General features: G+C 39.7%; 1 protein-coding gene across 6 annotated transcripts in view; it reads left to right on the top strand.

Annotated features, from left to right (window-relative positions):
• LOC133642291 (meiosis inhibitor protein 1-like) overlaps positions 1-17,857 on the top strand; it is a 120,836-nt gene that overhangs the window by 61,614 nt on the left and 41,365 nt on the right. For all 6 annotated transcript variants that reach the window (XM_062036405.1, XM_062036403.1, XM_062036402.1 and 3 more), the window contains 8 exons: positions 118-229; positions 1,191-1,251; positions 3,697-3,794; positions 6,652-6,832; positions 8,805-8,955; positions 10,770-10,955; positions 11,074-11,187; positions 15,303-15,483. In XM_062036405.1, coding sequence (XP_061892389.1) covers positions 118-229; positions 1,191-1,251; positions 3,697-3,794; positions 6,652-6,832; positions 8,805-8,955; positions 10,770-10,955; positions 11,074-11,187; positions 15,303-15,483 — 1,084 coding nt within the window. The remainder of the gene's footprint in view (positions 1-117; positions 230-1,190; positions 1,252-3,696; positions 3,795-6,651; positions 6,833-8,804; positions 8,956-10,769; positions 10,956-11,073; positions 11,188-15,302; positions 15,484-17,857) is intronic.

Here is a 17,857-nt window from a genome sequence, read left to right as displayed (position 1 = left end):
CACTGGGTCTTGATAAGAAATGAATGACCACAGCCGCACACATTTGAGTTTTTCATCAAGTTAATTATATTCCAGTGTTTTCATTTTGGTCATTTTTGTGTGTGTGTGTGCGTGTAGAGGATGTGTGAATGTGCACCAAATCCTCAGATATTGCAGGCCTTCTACTCAGTCCTGTGCTCCCAGTTCACTCTCCTTCCATCACTCATGCCAGTCTTTGCAACCAAGATGGGTAAGTGGACTTACACAAATAGTTGCCTTCCAACAGGACAATATTCTTGATATCAGCATGGCAACCTTGGTGTCTTGTATCGCCAAGCAACCTTTTCATTTTAGCTGTCACTCTGCTGAAGTATTTGAAAAGCTGATGGTTCCAACTTTCAATTGCAATGGCAAGCATCCTGACCCTGACGACCCAATGACTTTTTTCCATTTTTAGAAATCAAATGTATGACTACCTTGTAATTGTAAAATGTTTTACAAAGCATTATAAAAGGTTTATAAAACACGCTTTGATTTAAACTTGCCAGTCTGAAAATGCTGTGCACACACCAAGACGTACCAGATGATGGTGTTAAAAGTCATGTTTGATCGTCTAACGGCTGCCATTCAACGTCTCTTTATGAGCTTCAACACCCGACTTCATTTGGCTTTGCTTTCACGGCTGAAATGAGAACAATCTCACCAAATCATTGTTTTTCTATAGTGATCTTGACCATGATTGTGGCAGTTAATGATGTCGCACATTTGCGTCATTTTTGGAACATGTTAAAGAAAAACCCCAAAACTTAAGCACAGAGTCTTCCATTTGGCCATGTAAATAAAAAAGCATGTCAGAGGCCAGCAAGACCCACATTGCAATGCGTTTCCACATCACACTTTCAAGTCCCTTATATCCACTTTATAGACCGTGCTTACAATACATTCTTTCTTTTACAAAGTACTTTTGAAAACAAACGAGATGTTCAACAGTGGCAACAGCTTTTATGCTCTCCTTAATTATTCATCTGCAAGTCAGCTGATTTACCATTTTCTAGTTGTCCTTGATGTCTGTGACAGCAATTTGTTTTCTCTTTTGTTGGCTGTAGCTTTGGAAAGCATTATTTAAGTAGCACTCCCGTGCCCAACGTCCCACATCCATTACTGGCTGTAAGGCCTCTTCAATTCTGTTTTTCACTTTTTCTTCCCTCCAGCATCCTCGGGTTTCTACAGGCTGGCTTTGGAACACAAAGGGATCCTCTGTGTGGGAAACAGGTACACTGTAACTGGATAACCTGAGGACATGGATATAAACAAAGCTGTCAAAAACCGTGTATTAGTGTGGGATTGTGCTTTCTTTGTATGCGTGTCCTCAGAAAGTTGAGGTCTTTCCATTACTCTTTGTTGGAACACAATGAACAATGTAAGATCTGTTGACATCTTGATGTCCAATAAGTATTTCTTCTCAGCAGTGTGTCTGGAGTGGCAGCTTGAAAGCTTTGTTTCAGTTCAGGGTTAAAGTGCCAGTAGAGTGGCAAAACAAGTTGACTTTACATTAGGGATGTCCGATAATGGCTTTTTGCCGATATCCGATATTCCGATATTGTCCAACTCTTTAATTACCGATACCGATATCAACCGATACCGATATCAACCAATATATACAGTCGTGGAATTAACACATTATTATGTCTAATTTGGACAACCAGGTATGGTGAAGATAAGGTACTTTTTAAAAAAAATTATAAAATAAAATAAGATAAATAAATTAAAAAAATGTTCTTGAATAAAAAAGAAAGTAGAACAATATAAAAACAGTTACATAGAAACTAGTAATTAATGAAAATGAGTAACATTAACTGTTAAAGGTTAGTACTATTAGTGGAGCAGCAGCACGCACAATCATGTGTGCTTACGGACTGTATCCCTTGCAGACTGTATTGATATATATTGATATATAATGTAGGAACCAGAATATTAATAACAGAAACAAACAACCCTTTTGTGTGAATGAGGAGGGAGGTTTTTTGGGTTGGTGCATTAATTGTAAGTGTATCTTGTTTTTTATGTTGATTTAATTAAAAACAAAAAAAAACAAAACAAAAAACGATACCGATAATAAAAAAACGATACTGATCATTTCCGATATTACATTTTAACGCATTTATCGGCCGATAATATCGGCAGGCCGATATTATCGGACATCCCTACTTTACATGCTTAATTGTTTCTCATGGTGTCCTATAAACCATTTCCAATCCTATTTACAATCTGCAAAGTATGTGAAAATACTACCTAAACATAATAAAATGCCACAAATTCAGTCAGCCATTTTGAATATTCCGCTCCGGCTATTTCCGTAGATTGACATCACCGTAGTAACGCTTCTACACTCTGACCATAATATCAGATTAGTCATACTGGAAATACGCAAAAATTAGACAGATGTTCTGTTTATCATTCACAATCCCTATATGAGACAGGAACACATGTTTTTCTTTTTTTAATGCATTCTAAGTCAAATAATCAAATACTTAAAAAGTTCGCTGTCAATGTATTCAATGGGGGCTCTCTATTTTGCCCACAAAACCCTCTAAATAACCATCCAAAACCCGCCAACAACACTCTGTATACATGTCGTGACCTGAGTATTAACTAAATATTAGCGATGTTGTTATTATAAGCGCTAACACAGACAAACTTTTTTAGCGTGGGATTGATAGCACACAGCTAAGTAGCCCTCTGCTGCTTTACTGTGAGCTTGGCAGCTGCTGTGAGTCCTGCTGCTCTCGCATCATCGCGTCTCGTCAAAATTATTCTAGATGATAAATCATGCCTCTCATCTGGATAATAGGAGGCTTTAGTTGTGAATCTAGAAGTTGTCCATCTGTGACATTCAATGTATACCCGGAGATGGAGACAAACACACAACCGAAGACAGTGTCTGCAGGTAGAACTTTCCTTGTTAACCCTTTGTGTGCATCATGATTAATTCTTCATCTAAACGGGAAGATATGGACATCCTGTCAGTCGTCATCAAAGTTAAGAGCAGACATCATACAGTAAGCTATCATTTTATTATGCTTGTAGTTTGTATTTCTTGTTTAGCACTTAGCAACACTGCTACATGATGCTTTACCATGAATTGATTACGTGGACCCCGACTTAAACAAGTGTAAAAACTTATTGGGGTGTTACCATTTAGTGGTCAATTGTACGGAATATGTACTGAACTTTGCAATCTACTAATAAAAGTTTCAATCAATCAATCAATCAATAGTGGTTCACTAAAGCTGCATCTGTTTAGCAGAGCTTCTAAAACTTGTAGATCATCCTCCTTATATTCAGGATCAACAATATAAGGTTCTGGATCATAATTTTGCCCAAAGTAATCGTTGTTGGCTCTCATAAAGTCTGCTTGATTAGCATTGTTGTTGGTGATGAAGGGATCTGTGGTTCCTCCTCTACGTTCACGCGATGACATGTCTGGCTTCCTCATTATTTTTTAAAATGGCTCGGGAATCTCCGTGAATTTGATACTATTTTGATTATATCTATTTACTCGCACACTTTGTAAGTCTTTCGGTGTCATAAATCACTTTACTGGTACTTTAAATTTAGTACAAGGTGCCCACATTCTGTAATAATGTCACTCTGCAGTGTTCCTGTATTCTTTCTAAACTCTCGTTTTAGTGTTTATTTTCTCTCTGTTGTTTACAGAAACACAAGTTTGAATGCAGCTTGCTGTGGTTTCCTACAGAAACTCAGTATGTGTCTCTTCTCCCAGTCAAGTCCTTCCTGTACTGCCCGCCAGCAGGGTATGCAAACAGCACAGTACAAAATAGCACCACACGCAATGCGAAGTTCAACTTCCAAGCAATTATATTTTTACATCAGTTGTGGGAATCTATTCTTTCTACAACTATAGTTACTATTGAGTGCCATAGATGCCAGCAGCCAGTACCCACATTCAACTGTGAACGCTACACAGAACAAAGACACAAACCAGCCTTACAATTACAGCATGACCATGAAGAGCTTATAAATATATAAGGGAACATGTTGGAACAAAACATTTGGATTCTTATAGAGAGCTGAATAAATGTATTTATTATTAGGGATGGAAAGATCTGATGTCTAGGACAAGATACACAATGCTTTATTTGTCATTGCACCCAAATAGTACAACAAAGCTTGTAAACAGTCAACCCATCCAAGAAACAGAAACACAAGTGTGACAGAATGGAAGTCTGATTGGTCGCCTGTGAAACATAGAAAAGGGAAAAAAAATGGAGTGAGAAATACAATTCCAATCCCAAACTGTGCTCTTGTTGGGGGCGTAGTGTGGGACTGGGAAAACAAACCCTCAGCAAACATAATTATATTGATTGTATTCTGTCACATGACTTCTTCCCTGAAGTGAAAAACAGTGGTGGTCAACCAAGCCAAATAGCAGCAAGCAGCGCACAAACTACCTGAGTACGCAAGGGGCCTAGATCTTCCTGCAAAAAGCACATGTGATCCCAAAAATCCAACTATGCAATGGAATAAATCCTTATATTTTGTCCAAAAAAAAAAGTGTCAGTTCCCAGACATATCGAAAAATCTTGTGCCCCCAGATGTCATTCTACACGACAAAACAAATCAAAACTTGAAGAATGGTGAGACGAGACAAAGTAGCAAAAGCATGAGCGATAAGAGAACAGTAGGGAAGCGTTGTATTTTATGCCACCTCCTTGACTCTCAATGTTGGCTACTTGGGTTAAACAAAATGCCAAATCGTCAAATCATAATGTTCATGCATTTGGGTGTGACCCCCTCTGTTGGCTGCTGTCTCCCTTCATTCCCTCTCGTCTCATGCCCTCCTGCTCAGGAGCCTATAACATAAATAATTATTTGTCCACAGGACTGTTTTGGCAACATGTGCCAGTACAAAGTTGGATTAGTTGCTGAACTCAGACCATTGTGACATTGCTACTTGGTTTGATGAACCATGAGAGAATGCAGGCTAAAGTGAACCTAACGTCGTAACTGGCACATCTATATACTGTTGGTTTATTGGTGATTGTGTCTGGGGAATAAAATTGCGGTGATGTTCATCTTCAAGATATTTATTTACTGTGTACATTTTCAAAAGATACATTCTGGTAAAGGATGCAGAGTGTTGGGTTCCACGCCTCCACACACGAACCCTTTGCAGTCGTGCTCAGAAAGCGGGATAAAATATGACAGTGGAGCACAATTTAGACTAAAGCATATCCATCTTATCTAGACCAAAAGGAAATGTACACTACCGTTCAAAAGTTTGGGGTCACCCAAACAATTTTGTGGAATCGCCTTCATTTCTAAGAACAAGAATAGACTGTCGAGTTTCAGATGAAAGTTCTCTTTTTCTGGCCATTTTGAGCGTTTAATTGACCCCACAAATGTGATGCTCCAGAAACTCAATCTGCTCAAAGGAAGGTCAGTTTTGTAGCTTCTGTAACGAGCTAAAGTGTTTTCAGATGTGTGAACATGATCTCACAAGGGTTTTCTAATCATCAATTAGCCTTCTGAGCCAATGAGCAAACACATTGTACCATTAGAACACTGGAGTGATAGTTGCTGGAAATGGGCCTCTATACACCTATGTAGATATTGCACCAAAAAGCAGACATTTGCAGCTAGAATAGTCATTTAGCACATTAGCAATGTATAGAGTGTATTTCTTTAAAGTTAAGACTAGTTTAAAGTTATCTTCATTGAAAAGTACAGTGCTTTTCCTTAAAAAATAAGGACATTTCAATGTGACCCCAAACTTTTGAACGGTACTGTAGATTAAAATGATCATAGGTCCTCTTCTCAAATAGTGCTGCAGGCCCCCCTGAGGGTGCACGGTGAGATGTGACTAAACTTCATGTGGAAATTGTTGCAGATCTCAACTCATTGTATTGATCTTTGTTGATAACTAGGGGATGATATACAGAATGCTGCATACAGTGGTTTGTACAGATATATTATAAAGTTGTCAATAGTATTTCAATTCGGGGGGTAAAAAAACTAAAACTGTTACAAAATAATTTAGATCCACTGCCTTAATGCATTTTAGTGATAGATGAAAATGCCCAATAGTCCACAGACAATCAGCAATATGTTGCAGCAGCTCGGGAATAGGATGAGGTCATGCAAGATCTACAGCAACCTGATTACCCAATTACTCATTGTTTCTTACTCTTTCATGTCTAATAGTAGAATGAATAATAGATTGGATTTATATAGCACCTTTCAAGATACTCAAAGGACTTCACAGTTCTGTCTCTTTTCATTTAGACGCTTTTTAGATTTGGTTGCAATGAATAACGTACCTTATCATTGTCTGCGGTACCCTCGTATGATAAAGAGGAGGTTAATTACAATATTACATGTGTGGAATACTGCAGCCATCTGCTTGTCTTTTCCGTCCAATAATTACTTTGCTGTAATTATGTGTCTTACTCACACCCAAAGATGAAGGCAACATCAAGTTTCAGAAAAGTTTCTGACTAACCCTGCTAATTTCACAAAGAAATAAGTCTCCCCCCAGTATATCGTTTCACATAATCACAAATTAAATTGATTTATTTGCTTCCATGTTGGTTTGTAATGTTTTTTTGCACTGATGGAAAACATCTGCTCCTGTTGTATTTCAACCCCCAGATGTAGAAGAAGTGGAGAATCTCTTGCAGTACAACCTTCCCTCTCTCTGCTGTAGCATCTCAGACTGGCCCTCTCTGCTGCGCGAGTACCCCGGGCAACTACCATGTGATGAGAAAGGGCCAAGAGCCACTCAGTACTGCCTGGTGATAATACTCCATCTCGCCCTGCAGCAAGGAGACAGGTACACATACATTTGGAGTATTGGTTGTACATTTTGTGGTATGGTGGAACAGGTGAGCTTTTGCATTCAAATGGGGGGACAAGACTTCCAATAAGCGAGTCTTGTCAACTCGACTCACCTGCTCACATTGCGTGTCTGGCTCATACAGGTATGGATTCGAAGACACGACTGCACAGCCTAGTGTTGATTTTCGGTGTATGACACTGACGCATAGTACAACACCGAGTTGGCTTTGTAAATAAGGTTTTGAAAAATGTTTCTAAGGAACCTTTAGCAAAAGTAGGGGGAAAGTGTGTAAGCTCAACATTTGGCGTGTGTAATTGTGTGTGCAAGAATGTATAAGCGGCAGATCAACTGGTCTAAAAGGCAGGCGTTTATAGAACGTGGATTCCAGGACAGAACATAGGGTACAATACAATCAGCAAGATAAGATGGTGCTGAACCGTTTAGTACCGTATTTTTCGGAGTATAAGTCGCTCCGGAGTATAAGTCGCACCGGCCAAAAATGCATAATAAAGAAGGAAAAATACATATATAAGTCGCACTGGAGTATAAGTCGCATTTTTTGGGGAAATGTATTTGATAAAAGCCAACAGCAAGAATAGACAATTTAAAATGTCTAAAGAATAGTGAACAACAGGCTGAATAAGTGCACGTTATATGAGGCATAAATAACCAACTGGTATGTTAACGTAACATATTATGGTAAGAGTCATTCAAATAACTATAACATACAGAACATGCTATACGTTTACCAAACAATCTGTCACTCCTAATCGCTAAATCCCATGACATCTTATACGTCTAGTCTCTTACGTGAACGACATCAATAATATTATTTGATATTTTACGCTAATGTGTTAATAATTTCACACATAAGTCGCTCCTGAGTATAAGTCGCACCCCCGGCCAAACTATGAAAAAAACTGCGACTTATGGTCGGAAAAATACGGTATGCCGCACCTTAAAGGGGAGTTGCAAATTTTTTTGGAATTTCGACCTTTCGCGATCATAAGAGACAAGAAGATGGATGATTTTTTTTTTTTAACGAAATTCTAACCCATAAATAAAAATCTGCTTACAATGGAGTCAATGCGAGGTCCTCCATTCCGCCCATAAAACCAAATGAATAACCAACCAAAAACTGCCAACAATACTCAATTTACATATTGTGACTTGAATATTAACAAGTATTAGTAATATTGTTATTATAAGCGCTAACGCAGACGGACTATTTACCGTGATCACAGACAGGTAACTCGCTTGTGTGGCTATGTTGACATCATCGACTGGTGAGCTGCTTTCTCGCCTCGAGGACATAATCCAACAAGTTGGTCAACTTTGACAGCCAGGTTAGACCTGGAAATGGTGAGGAAGACACAAGAAAATGCTCGGTTCCACCACCCTTTTTTCTTATGAGTCATTTCTCATCCAAATGGAAATATAACAAGATTCTATCAGTCGGCATCGTCGTGACAGCGGACTATTGGACCCCAATTGAGACCCAAGATGGACAACTCGTTGGACCACTCCTTCATGCACAGCTATAGACATCTCTGTGTAGCTGACTGGATGAGCCTTGAAGAAGATACACTCCCTCCATTACTATCTGTTGGTGTGCCCATGGACTGGAGTCCCACTTTTGCTCTTGATTTAATAACAATTCAATAACTACCCACTTCACATCCTTTGCAGCCGGTCACCCTGGTCCGTACATCTGGTTTTCTTTTTCTCCATCTGGCTTTTAATTAGTTTTTCCTTGCCGGGATGTGGTTTTAGATTAGAAGATGTCGTAGATTGTGAAGCTCTTTGAGGCATTCAAGATTAAAGGCAATATAAATAAAATGTGAGTGTTTGACAGTCAGGATTTTTTTTTTATAGAGTATTTATGTTCGAAGAGTATGCTTCAGAAGTATGATTTGTTTTTTCAGTTTCCTTCATCCCTAACAATTGTGATGTGTGTCTGAGCCAGGCTTCTCCCGGACCAGACAGTGTTTTCCAGTGTGGTGTGGCTCTTGCGTTCCGTGCAGGAGGACGGCAACTGTACTGTCCCTACGTCTGTCCTGCGCTCCGCCCTTTACCTGCTGGCGGTGACACAGGACAATGGCATCACCCTGGAGGGGGTAACTCACTTGGCAACACACATTAACCAAATGAAGTGACGTTGTCACTTACAGGTTAGACTTTACAACCTATTTGTGTAACTCACCAAGGACTGTGAGCCAATCCTAATCATGATGCATTATTGCCTTCCATGTTTTAGGTTCAAACACAATTTATGAATAGTTAGGAAATGTGTTTATAAAGCTAAAGGCATATTGTTCTTAATGCTTTAACGCTGAAAATGTACGGCAGTTTGCACGTACATTCCAATCGTGCTAAAAACAGTTTCAGCCTTGATAAATCACACTGTGAGCGCTACATGATTACATTTGCATCTCCTGCTCTTACTACTGTGGGCGTTCTACTAATCTGCATATCTTCTGCAATAAATGAATGGATTGCACTCACTATTTTGCTCATTTAAAAGACTTAGTCCTCTAGATCAGCTTTGTGTGCACTATCAGGGTTGAGGTTGATTTATGTAAATAGCACAATTTTTAAAACAGACTGCACAGTTAAAAAACCATCAGAATGTCCATACATATGTCGGGCACAGCTTGTGTTAAAACGCCAGCACCAATAAGTGAGTTTTTACAGAAGATGTGAATGTATTGCGAGATGTTGCGGTTCTGAGATCAAGTTTGCTCGTGTTTTAGTACATGCAAACCCTTTGCAAATCAGGCCCTCATAAGTGCGTGACTTCCGATGCTGATCTTAATAGCACTCTGGACAAATATTTAACTTCATCAACTTTATTGAGGAATAAAAAGAATAGGGGCTCAATCTTGAAAAATATTATACAGTATGGAGGTTGGTTTTGAAAGCAATGATGGAAGGCCAAAATATGTCAAGCATCTTCAGGTGCCCCCACAATGTTCACATTTCTGAATTTAAAAAAGGCAGTAGGTAATGAAAAATATTATAATTTGCAGTCCGCTGTTGCAGTCTCGTTTCTGTTCATTTTCTTAATTGAAAATGTTAATTTTAATTTAATTTTGTATGAAAAGGTTCTTAATATGTACACTACCGTTCAAAAGTTTGGGGTCACATTGAAATGTCCTTATTTTTGCAGGAAAAGCACTGTACTTTTCAATGAAGATAATTTTAAACTAGTCTTAACTTTAAAGAAATACACTCTAAACATTGCTAATGTGGTAAATGACTATTCTAGCTGCAAATGTCTGTTTTTTGGTGCAATATCTACATAGGTGTAGAGAGGCCCATTTCCAGCAACTATCACTCCAGTGTTCTAATGGTACAATGTGTTTGCTCATTGGCTCAGAAGGCTAATTGATGATTAGAAAACCCTTGTGCAATCATGTTCACACATCTGAAAACACTTTAGCTCGTTACAGAAGCTACAAAACTGACCTTCCTTTGAGCAGATTGAGTTTCTGGAGCATCACATTTGTGGGGTCAATTAAACGCTCAAAATGGCCAGAAAAAGAGAACTTTCATCTGAAACTCGACAGTCTAATCTTGTTCTTAGAAATGAAGGCTATTCCACAAAATTGTTTGGGTGACCCCAAACTTTTGAACGGTAGTGTAGGTTGAAATTGTTCAAATATAAATCCTTCCAATGGCATGTAGTACAAATGGCAGGTTTTTTTTAAATACATGAGGAATAATAAGGACTTCTTGGAAGATGTGGTCCCAAAAAGTTTGAGAACCCCTGCCTAGTGCATACCATGGTGTGTGCATATACATTGTTGTTGACTACAATACACAATCCTTGAGGAAGATTAGGAGAATTGTCTTCTTACATTGCTAGGAACTAAAACAGGAGGAGTTACTTTTCTAAATGTTTCCTGTGCTTCTTTGCCAACTACTCAAGGCTCCTTTAAAGTGCATCAGCATGGCACTCTCCTCCTGCCAGAGCTTCTCATCCCTCTACAGTCACCATCCTGCCCTCCTCCACTTCATTTGTAGCCATCCGCTGCTTGAGAAGACATTTGGAGGCCTGATCTTGGAACTATGGTTGACCAAGCAGGCCCAGTACACAGATGCAGACCTAACCATGGTGAAAGGCAACTCTTTGGTTTCCCTAGAAAAAACGTTTGATTCGTTCTTCTTTCTTCCAAAATAAATGCAGTGTAATTTATTGTAATCACACTCCTTCCATTTTGTTCTTTCAATAGAGAGACACTCATGTGAAAGACAAGCTACAACGAGGTGACGGAGAGACAGAAAAAGACATTGTGGAGCTTCTGTCTGTGATAAAGAAGTACCCAGCTATCATCCTGACCCTCCTGGTGAGATCAAAATACATTCAAACTTGAAAAATATGTATAGTTATGAGTTGAACACAGAACTATGGCTGGTGTTTTTATTTGATAATAATAATAAAAAATCAAGGACACCGTAGAAAGTCAAAACAATAAAAATCAAATTGCATAAAAACAACAATAATAACAACAACAAAGATAGAGAAGAAAAGATGATTACAGTGAATAAGCAGTCAGGAATAGGTGTGTTTTGAGTCTTGATTTGAAGAGGGGTATTGAGTCTAGGTTACAAAGGTCTGGTGGCAAAGAGTTCCAAAGATGTGGGGCAGAGTGGCTGAAAGCTCGGGCACCCATGGTGGACAGTTTAAATAAGGGGACAGTGAGATGGATGGATGAAGAGGATCTTAAGGAACGTGAGGGTGTGGCGACATGGATCAGGTCAGAGAGGTTAAGGATGGCTTTGAAAGTGAGGAGAATTATTCTAAAGTGGATACGATATTTGATGAGTAGCCAGTAGAGTTGCTGCAGAACAGGGGTGATGTGCTGGATTGAAGGGGTTCTGATGATTATCCGGGCTGCAGAGTTCTGGAGAAGCTGAAGTTTGTGAAGTGACTTGTGAGGGAGACCAAACAGGACCAGGCTATGGACTAGTATGGCAGCAGTATGTGCGGTAAGGGTTGGGCGAAGATGATTAATGTTCCGTGGATGAAAGTAAGCAGACCGGGTAATGTTGTTTATGTGGGCTTGAAAAGAAAGTGTGCTGTCGAGGATGACACCCAGACTCTGGTGGCGGTATAGCTCGGTTGGTAGAGCGGCCGTGCCAGCAACTTGAGGGTTGCAGGTTCGATCCCCGCTTCCGCCATCCTAGTCACTGCCGTTGTGTCCTTGGGCAAGACACTTTACCCACCTGCTCCCAGTGCCACCCACACTGGTTTGAATGTAACTTAGATATTGGGTTTCACTATGTAAAGCGCTTTGAGTCACTTGAGAAAAAGCGCTATATAAATGTAATTCACTTCACTTCAATTCACTTCACTCTTGACTTGGGAGGAGGGGGAGACAGAGGAATTGCAGAGAGTAATAGACAAGCTGTTGGTTTTGGTGAGAATGGTTTTTGTACCGACAAGTAAGATTTCGGTTTTATTACTATTAAGTTGAAGGAAATTGGATGAGAACCACTGCTTGAGTTCACTGAGGCAGTCTGTAAAGGAGGAAGAGAGGCAGTTGGTTTGGTTGAGATGTAGAGCTGGGTGTCATCCACACAACAGTGAAAATGTATTTTAAATTTATGGAAAATATTGCCAAGGGGAAGAATGTAAATGATAAAGAGCAGGGGACCGAGAACAGAGCCCTGGGGGACACTAGAGGAAAATTTGATTTGATGTTTAAAGCAGAAAAACACAGTTTCCCAGCAGACACAAGACATTGAAACAACGTTGAGAACTTGTTGAATTAGGTCCTGACGTGGAGACACTCAAACATAATGTTGAAACAACATGACGTTTATTTCATGTCAGGTTGTGACGTTGATTTGACCATTGAATTTTGGTTATTTCCCAACCAATATTCTACAACACAAATACGAGCCTGGTAGTTAGAGTGTCCGCCCTGAGATGGGTAGGTTGTGAGTTCAAACCCCGGCCGAGTCATACCAAAGACTATAAAAATGGGAGCCATTAATTCCCTGCTTGGCACTCAGCATCAAGGCTTGGAATTGGGGGTTAAATCACCAAAAAAATGATTCCCGGGCGCGGCCACCGCTGCTGCCCACTGCTCCCCTCACCTCCCAGGGGAGATCAAGGGTGATGGGTCAAATGCAGAGGATAATTTCGCCACATCTAGTGTGTGTGTGACTATCATTGGCACTTTAAAGGCCTACTGAAAGCCACTACTACCGACCACGCAGTCTGATAGTTTATATATCAATGATGAAATCTTAACATTATAACACATGCCAATACGGCCGGGTTAACTTATAAAGTGACATTTTAAATTTGCCGCTAAACTTCCGGTTCGAAACGCCTCTGAGGATGACGTATGCGCGTGACGTAGACCGGCGAACACGGGTATGCCTTCCACATTGAAGCCAATACGAAAAAGCTCTGTTTTCATTTCATAATTCCACAGTATTCTGGACATCTGTGTTCGTGAATCTGTTTCAATCATGTTTATTGCATTATGGAGAAGGAAGCCGAGCAAGCAAAGAAGAAAGTTGTCTGTGCGAAATGGACGTATTTTTCGAACGTAGTCAGCCACAACAGTACACAGCCGGCGCTTCTTTGTTTACATTCCCGAAAGATGCAGTCAAGATGGAAGAACTCGGATAACAGAGACTCTAACCAGGAGGACTTTTGACTTGGATACACAGACGCCTGTAGAGAACTGGGACAACACAGACTCTTACCAGGATTACTTTGATTTGGATGACAAAGACGCAGACATGCTACTGTGAGTATGCAGCTTTGGCTTTTTTTTGCGTATGTACGTAACTTTTTTAAAATATATAAGCTTTATGAACCTTGGGTTAGGTGAACGGTCTTTTGGGCTGAGTGATTGTGTGTGTTGATCAGGTGTTTGAATTGTATTGGCGTGTTCTATGGAGCTAGGAGCTAGCAGAGGAGCTAGGAGCTAGCATAACAAACACGCAGGTGTTATTATGCAGGATTAATTTGTGGCATATTAAATATAAGCCTGGTTGTGTTGTGGCTAATAGAGTATATATATGTCTTGTGTTTATTTACTGTTGTAGTCATTCCCAGCTGAATATCAGGTACCGTGAGTATGCAGCCTTGGCTGCTAAACATTCGATAACTTGACCGTATGTGCGCGTCACGTACGTAACTTTTTAAAAATATATAAGCTTTATGAACCTTGGGTTAGGTAAACGGTCTTTTGGGCTGAGTGATTGTGTGTGTTGATCAGGTGTTTGAATTGTATTGGCGTGTTCTATGGAGCTAGGAGCTAGCAGAGGAGCTAGGAGCTAGCATAACAAACATGCAGGTGTTTTTATGCAGGATTAATTTGTGGCATATTAAATATAAGCCTGGTTGTGTTGTGGCTAATAGAGTATATATATGTCTTGTGTTTATTTACTGTTGTAGTCATTCCCAGCTGAATATCAGGTCACCCCCGGCTCTCACAGCATCTTCCCTATCTGAATAGCTTCAACTCCCCACTAGTCCTTCACTTGCACTTTACTCATCCACAAATCTTTCATCCTCGCTCAAATTAATGGGGAAATTGTCGCTTTCTCGGTCCGAATCTCTCTCACTTCATGCGGCCATCATTGTAAACAATAGGGAACTTTGCGTATATGTTCAACTGACTACGTCACGCTACTTCCGGTAGGTGCAAGCCTTTTTTTTATCAGATACCAAAAGTTGCGATCTTTATCTTCGTTGTTCTATACTAAATCCTTTCAGCAAAAATATGGCAATATCGCGAAATGATCAAGTATGACACATAGAATAGATCTGCTATCCCCGTTTAAATAAAAAAAAATCATTTCAGTAGGCCTTTAACTTTAACTTTAACGTTGAAACAACCTGCTTTTCACAACGTTTAATCAATGTCAGGTTGTGACGTTGATTTGACCATTGAAGTTTGATCATTTTCTCAACCAACAACGTGGATCCAACATTGGACATCAACATGGTCTTAATTTACAAATAAAACTATTTTGCTACGTTGTTTCAAAGTCACTTTTAAAGGACATGTACGTCTAATCAACGTTGTATCAATGTCTTGTGCCTGCTGGGTTACTTCAAACGTTGTGGTCAGGGGTACCAAAATGCTTTTATCAAGGGGTCACTAAGCCTTTAGAGGTTTTTAATATATGACTTCTTTGTAACATTTTAATGACTGAGACCCTTCTGGGTCCCCAGGACCAAACTGGAGTGGAGCCCTAAAGGGTCAAAAAAAATTTAATATTTCTGAAAATGAAAAATATCAAAATGGCCCACGTATGCTTTTGATATTTTAGTGTTCGGCCCTCAGTGGCAAAAGTTTGGACCCCCCTGCTCTAAGAGCACGCCTGGAGAGGTGAAATATTGACAGCATTAGCTCTGGGGAAGAAATCCTGCAGCAACTGAGTGGATTTGGCATCAAGTTCCAAATGTCTTTTCTTGCCTGCCTTCTTCCAGGACATGGTTTGCACCAGGGAGTCTTCCCTGGCAGAGCGAGCACTGTCGGTTCTGACGCTTCTCTTGGACGGCAACAATGACTTTGAGGCGGACTTGTGTGCCAGTTTGAAAATGGCCCTACTGCAGGTCTTGCAGAAAATCAGTGTCCAGACTATGGACCGTGGACATCATGCTAAAGAAGGTAGGAGGCACAGGGCCATCATGTCCTGTCAGTTCTCACCAAGCATGTGATGTACAGTACATATCTGAGCCCCGCTTGTGCAGCCCTTTGAGACACGTGTGGTTATATAAGTCAACTTTGATTGATTGACAAATCCACACATTCTCTGTTTAAAGTCAGCCTTCAAGGAGCAGTTGAAAGAAACAAGTCTGGGTATTGCTATTCACCATGGTGACTAGTAATACATTGTATTACTAGTCACCATGGTGAATGGAATACATTGTATTACTAGTCACCATGGTGAATGGAATAAAGAATACCCATAAAGGTGGCACAGCTTGAGGCTGCAACAAACATCTTCAGATTCCAAGGTGCAAGTAAGGAAATAAAATAATGGGAGCCTGCTAACTCACGCTCGGAAGAATAAACATGTCGACCTTCTCGAAAGTGAGACAAAGCACGGATGCAGCTCAGTAGTGTCAATCACGCCACTGGAAACACTTCCAAAGCAAAAAGTTTGAATAAGTCCTACACCAATTCATACTGAGATTAATTAGCTGTTATTAACGCTTTATATTGCTTTTTAGATGTGTTTACTGAAGGATTTCATCTTGTGTGGCTTGGGATGGGTACCTTTCATATTTAAATAATACGGTACCTGGGAATCAATACCAGTACTACGCAGTACAATTTTTAAATTGATTACGTGGACCCCGACTTAAACAAGTTGAAAAACTTATTGGGGTGTTACCATTTAGTGGTCAATTGTACGCAATATGTACTGAACTGTGCAATCTACTAATAAAAGTTTCAATCAATCAGTCAATCAATGATACTTTTGTGTGTGTGGTAATAAACGTTAATTGTTTCATAATAAAATCTTGTTTTTTTAAATGTAATATTTAGGAATGAGCTGATTATGATAACTGCTGTACAGTTGTTATAGCTTGTGTTCAGATTCCGATTTGCAAGTTTATATGACAGACTTTGCATGCAGCTGTGTATAGGCTGCAGGGTCTGGCCGAGCCAGGAAGTAGTCTTTGCCATAATGCGGAATATGACAGACCTACAAAGTGTTTATACTGTAACTAGCTGTTTGATTGAAACGTGCATTTTACTTGAAGTTTTGATTACCAAATCTAGGAGGTGTTGAAAACGGCGTGTAAAATCGCTGATGCTAGTCAGTAGCATGTAAATTAGCGGCGAGCTAGCGCATTTTGCAAACGTGGAGCCTTACTTTGTGTTTGAGCTTTTTTGGCGTTGAAAATTGCAACATTACCTGGAGGTAGTCTGCTCGCAGTAATGCTTGAGTTCTTGTTTCCTCGCCAAGTGTTTGTTTAATCCGCAACCGGCCATGCCATCGTGAGCAACAAAGGTATTGAAATATGACGCCACGTGGATGGATACCCTGTAGTACCAACAGAATAAGTGGGTTGTAGGCTATACCAGTACTAGTATAGTATCGCGATACTGATTGATTCATTGAAACTTTTATTAGTAGATTGCACAGTACAGTACATATTCCATACAATTGACCACTAAATGGTAACACCCCAATAAGTTTTTCAACTAGATTACGTCTGGGTCCACGTTAATCAATTCATGGTAGTAATGAGTTGTAATAATGAATCAAAAACGGTACTATACTCTGTTTGAAAAGTACCGGTTCCCAATTTTTTTATTTTTTTTTACCGGGCATGACAAAACGCCGTCACATCATGACATGTTGGGCAGCGCACACACACGGAGTACTTACAAGCGGACACAGTGTGTAGACAGAAAAGGGAGAATGGATGCATTTTGGTGTAAAAAGTAAAGATAAAGGTGAAGTTATAACACTGAAACACCCTCAGGAAGAGGTCCTTTAAGGCATGGCTAGCTAGCTGGCAGCTAACATCCATCCGCAGTCGGTAGTGTTTTAGCTACTTCTAAATCACTTATCCTTGTCTCCATGGCGACAAATCAAGTGAGTTTCTTACAGGTATCATTATCACTGGAGGACGAGGAATAGCTAAACATGCTTCACTACACACCGTAGCTCACCAAATGTAAACAAATGCCATGGGTGGATCTACTCCTGACATCCACTGTAATGATACCAAGTGCAATAGCGTAGCTAGTCGATACTACTATGGTTACATCAATATTTTTTATCGTCACAAAATCTCTTTTCCTTTTTTAAAAAATTCATATTATGTTTATAAAGTCAGTAAATACTGTATGTGCCTGGACACATGAGGACTTTGAATATGACCAATGTATGATCCTGTAACTACTTGGTATCGCATCGATACCTAAATGTGTGGTATCATCCAAAACTAATGTCAAGTATCAAAGAAGAGAAGAATAAGTGATTATTACATTTGAACAGAAGTGTAGATAGAACATGTTAAAA

This window comes from Entelurus aequoreus, linkage group LG25 (assembly GCF_033978785.1).
Source record: "Entelurus aequoreus isolate RoL-2023_Sb linkage group LG25, RoL_Eaeq_v1.1, whole genome shotgun sequence".
Lineage (NCBI taxonomy): Eukaryota > Metazoa > Chordata > Actinopteri > Syngnathiformes > Syngnathidae > Entelurus > Entelurus aequoreus.
The sequence above is the reverse complement of the archived record's forward strand: the minus strand, read 5'-3'. Positions and strand labels throughout refer to the sequence as shown.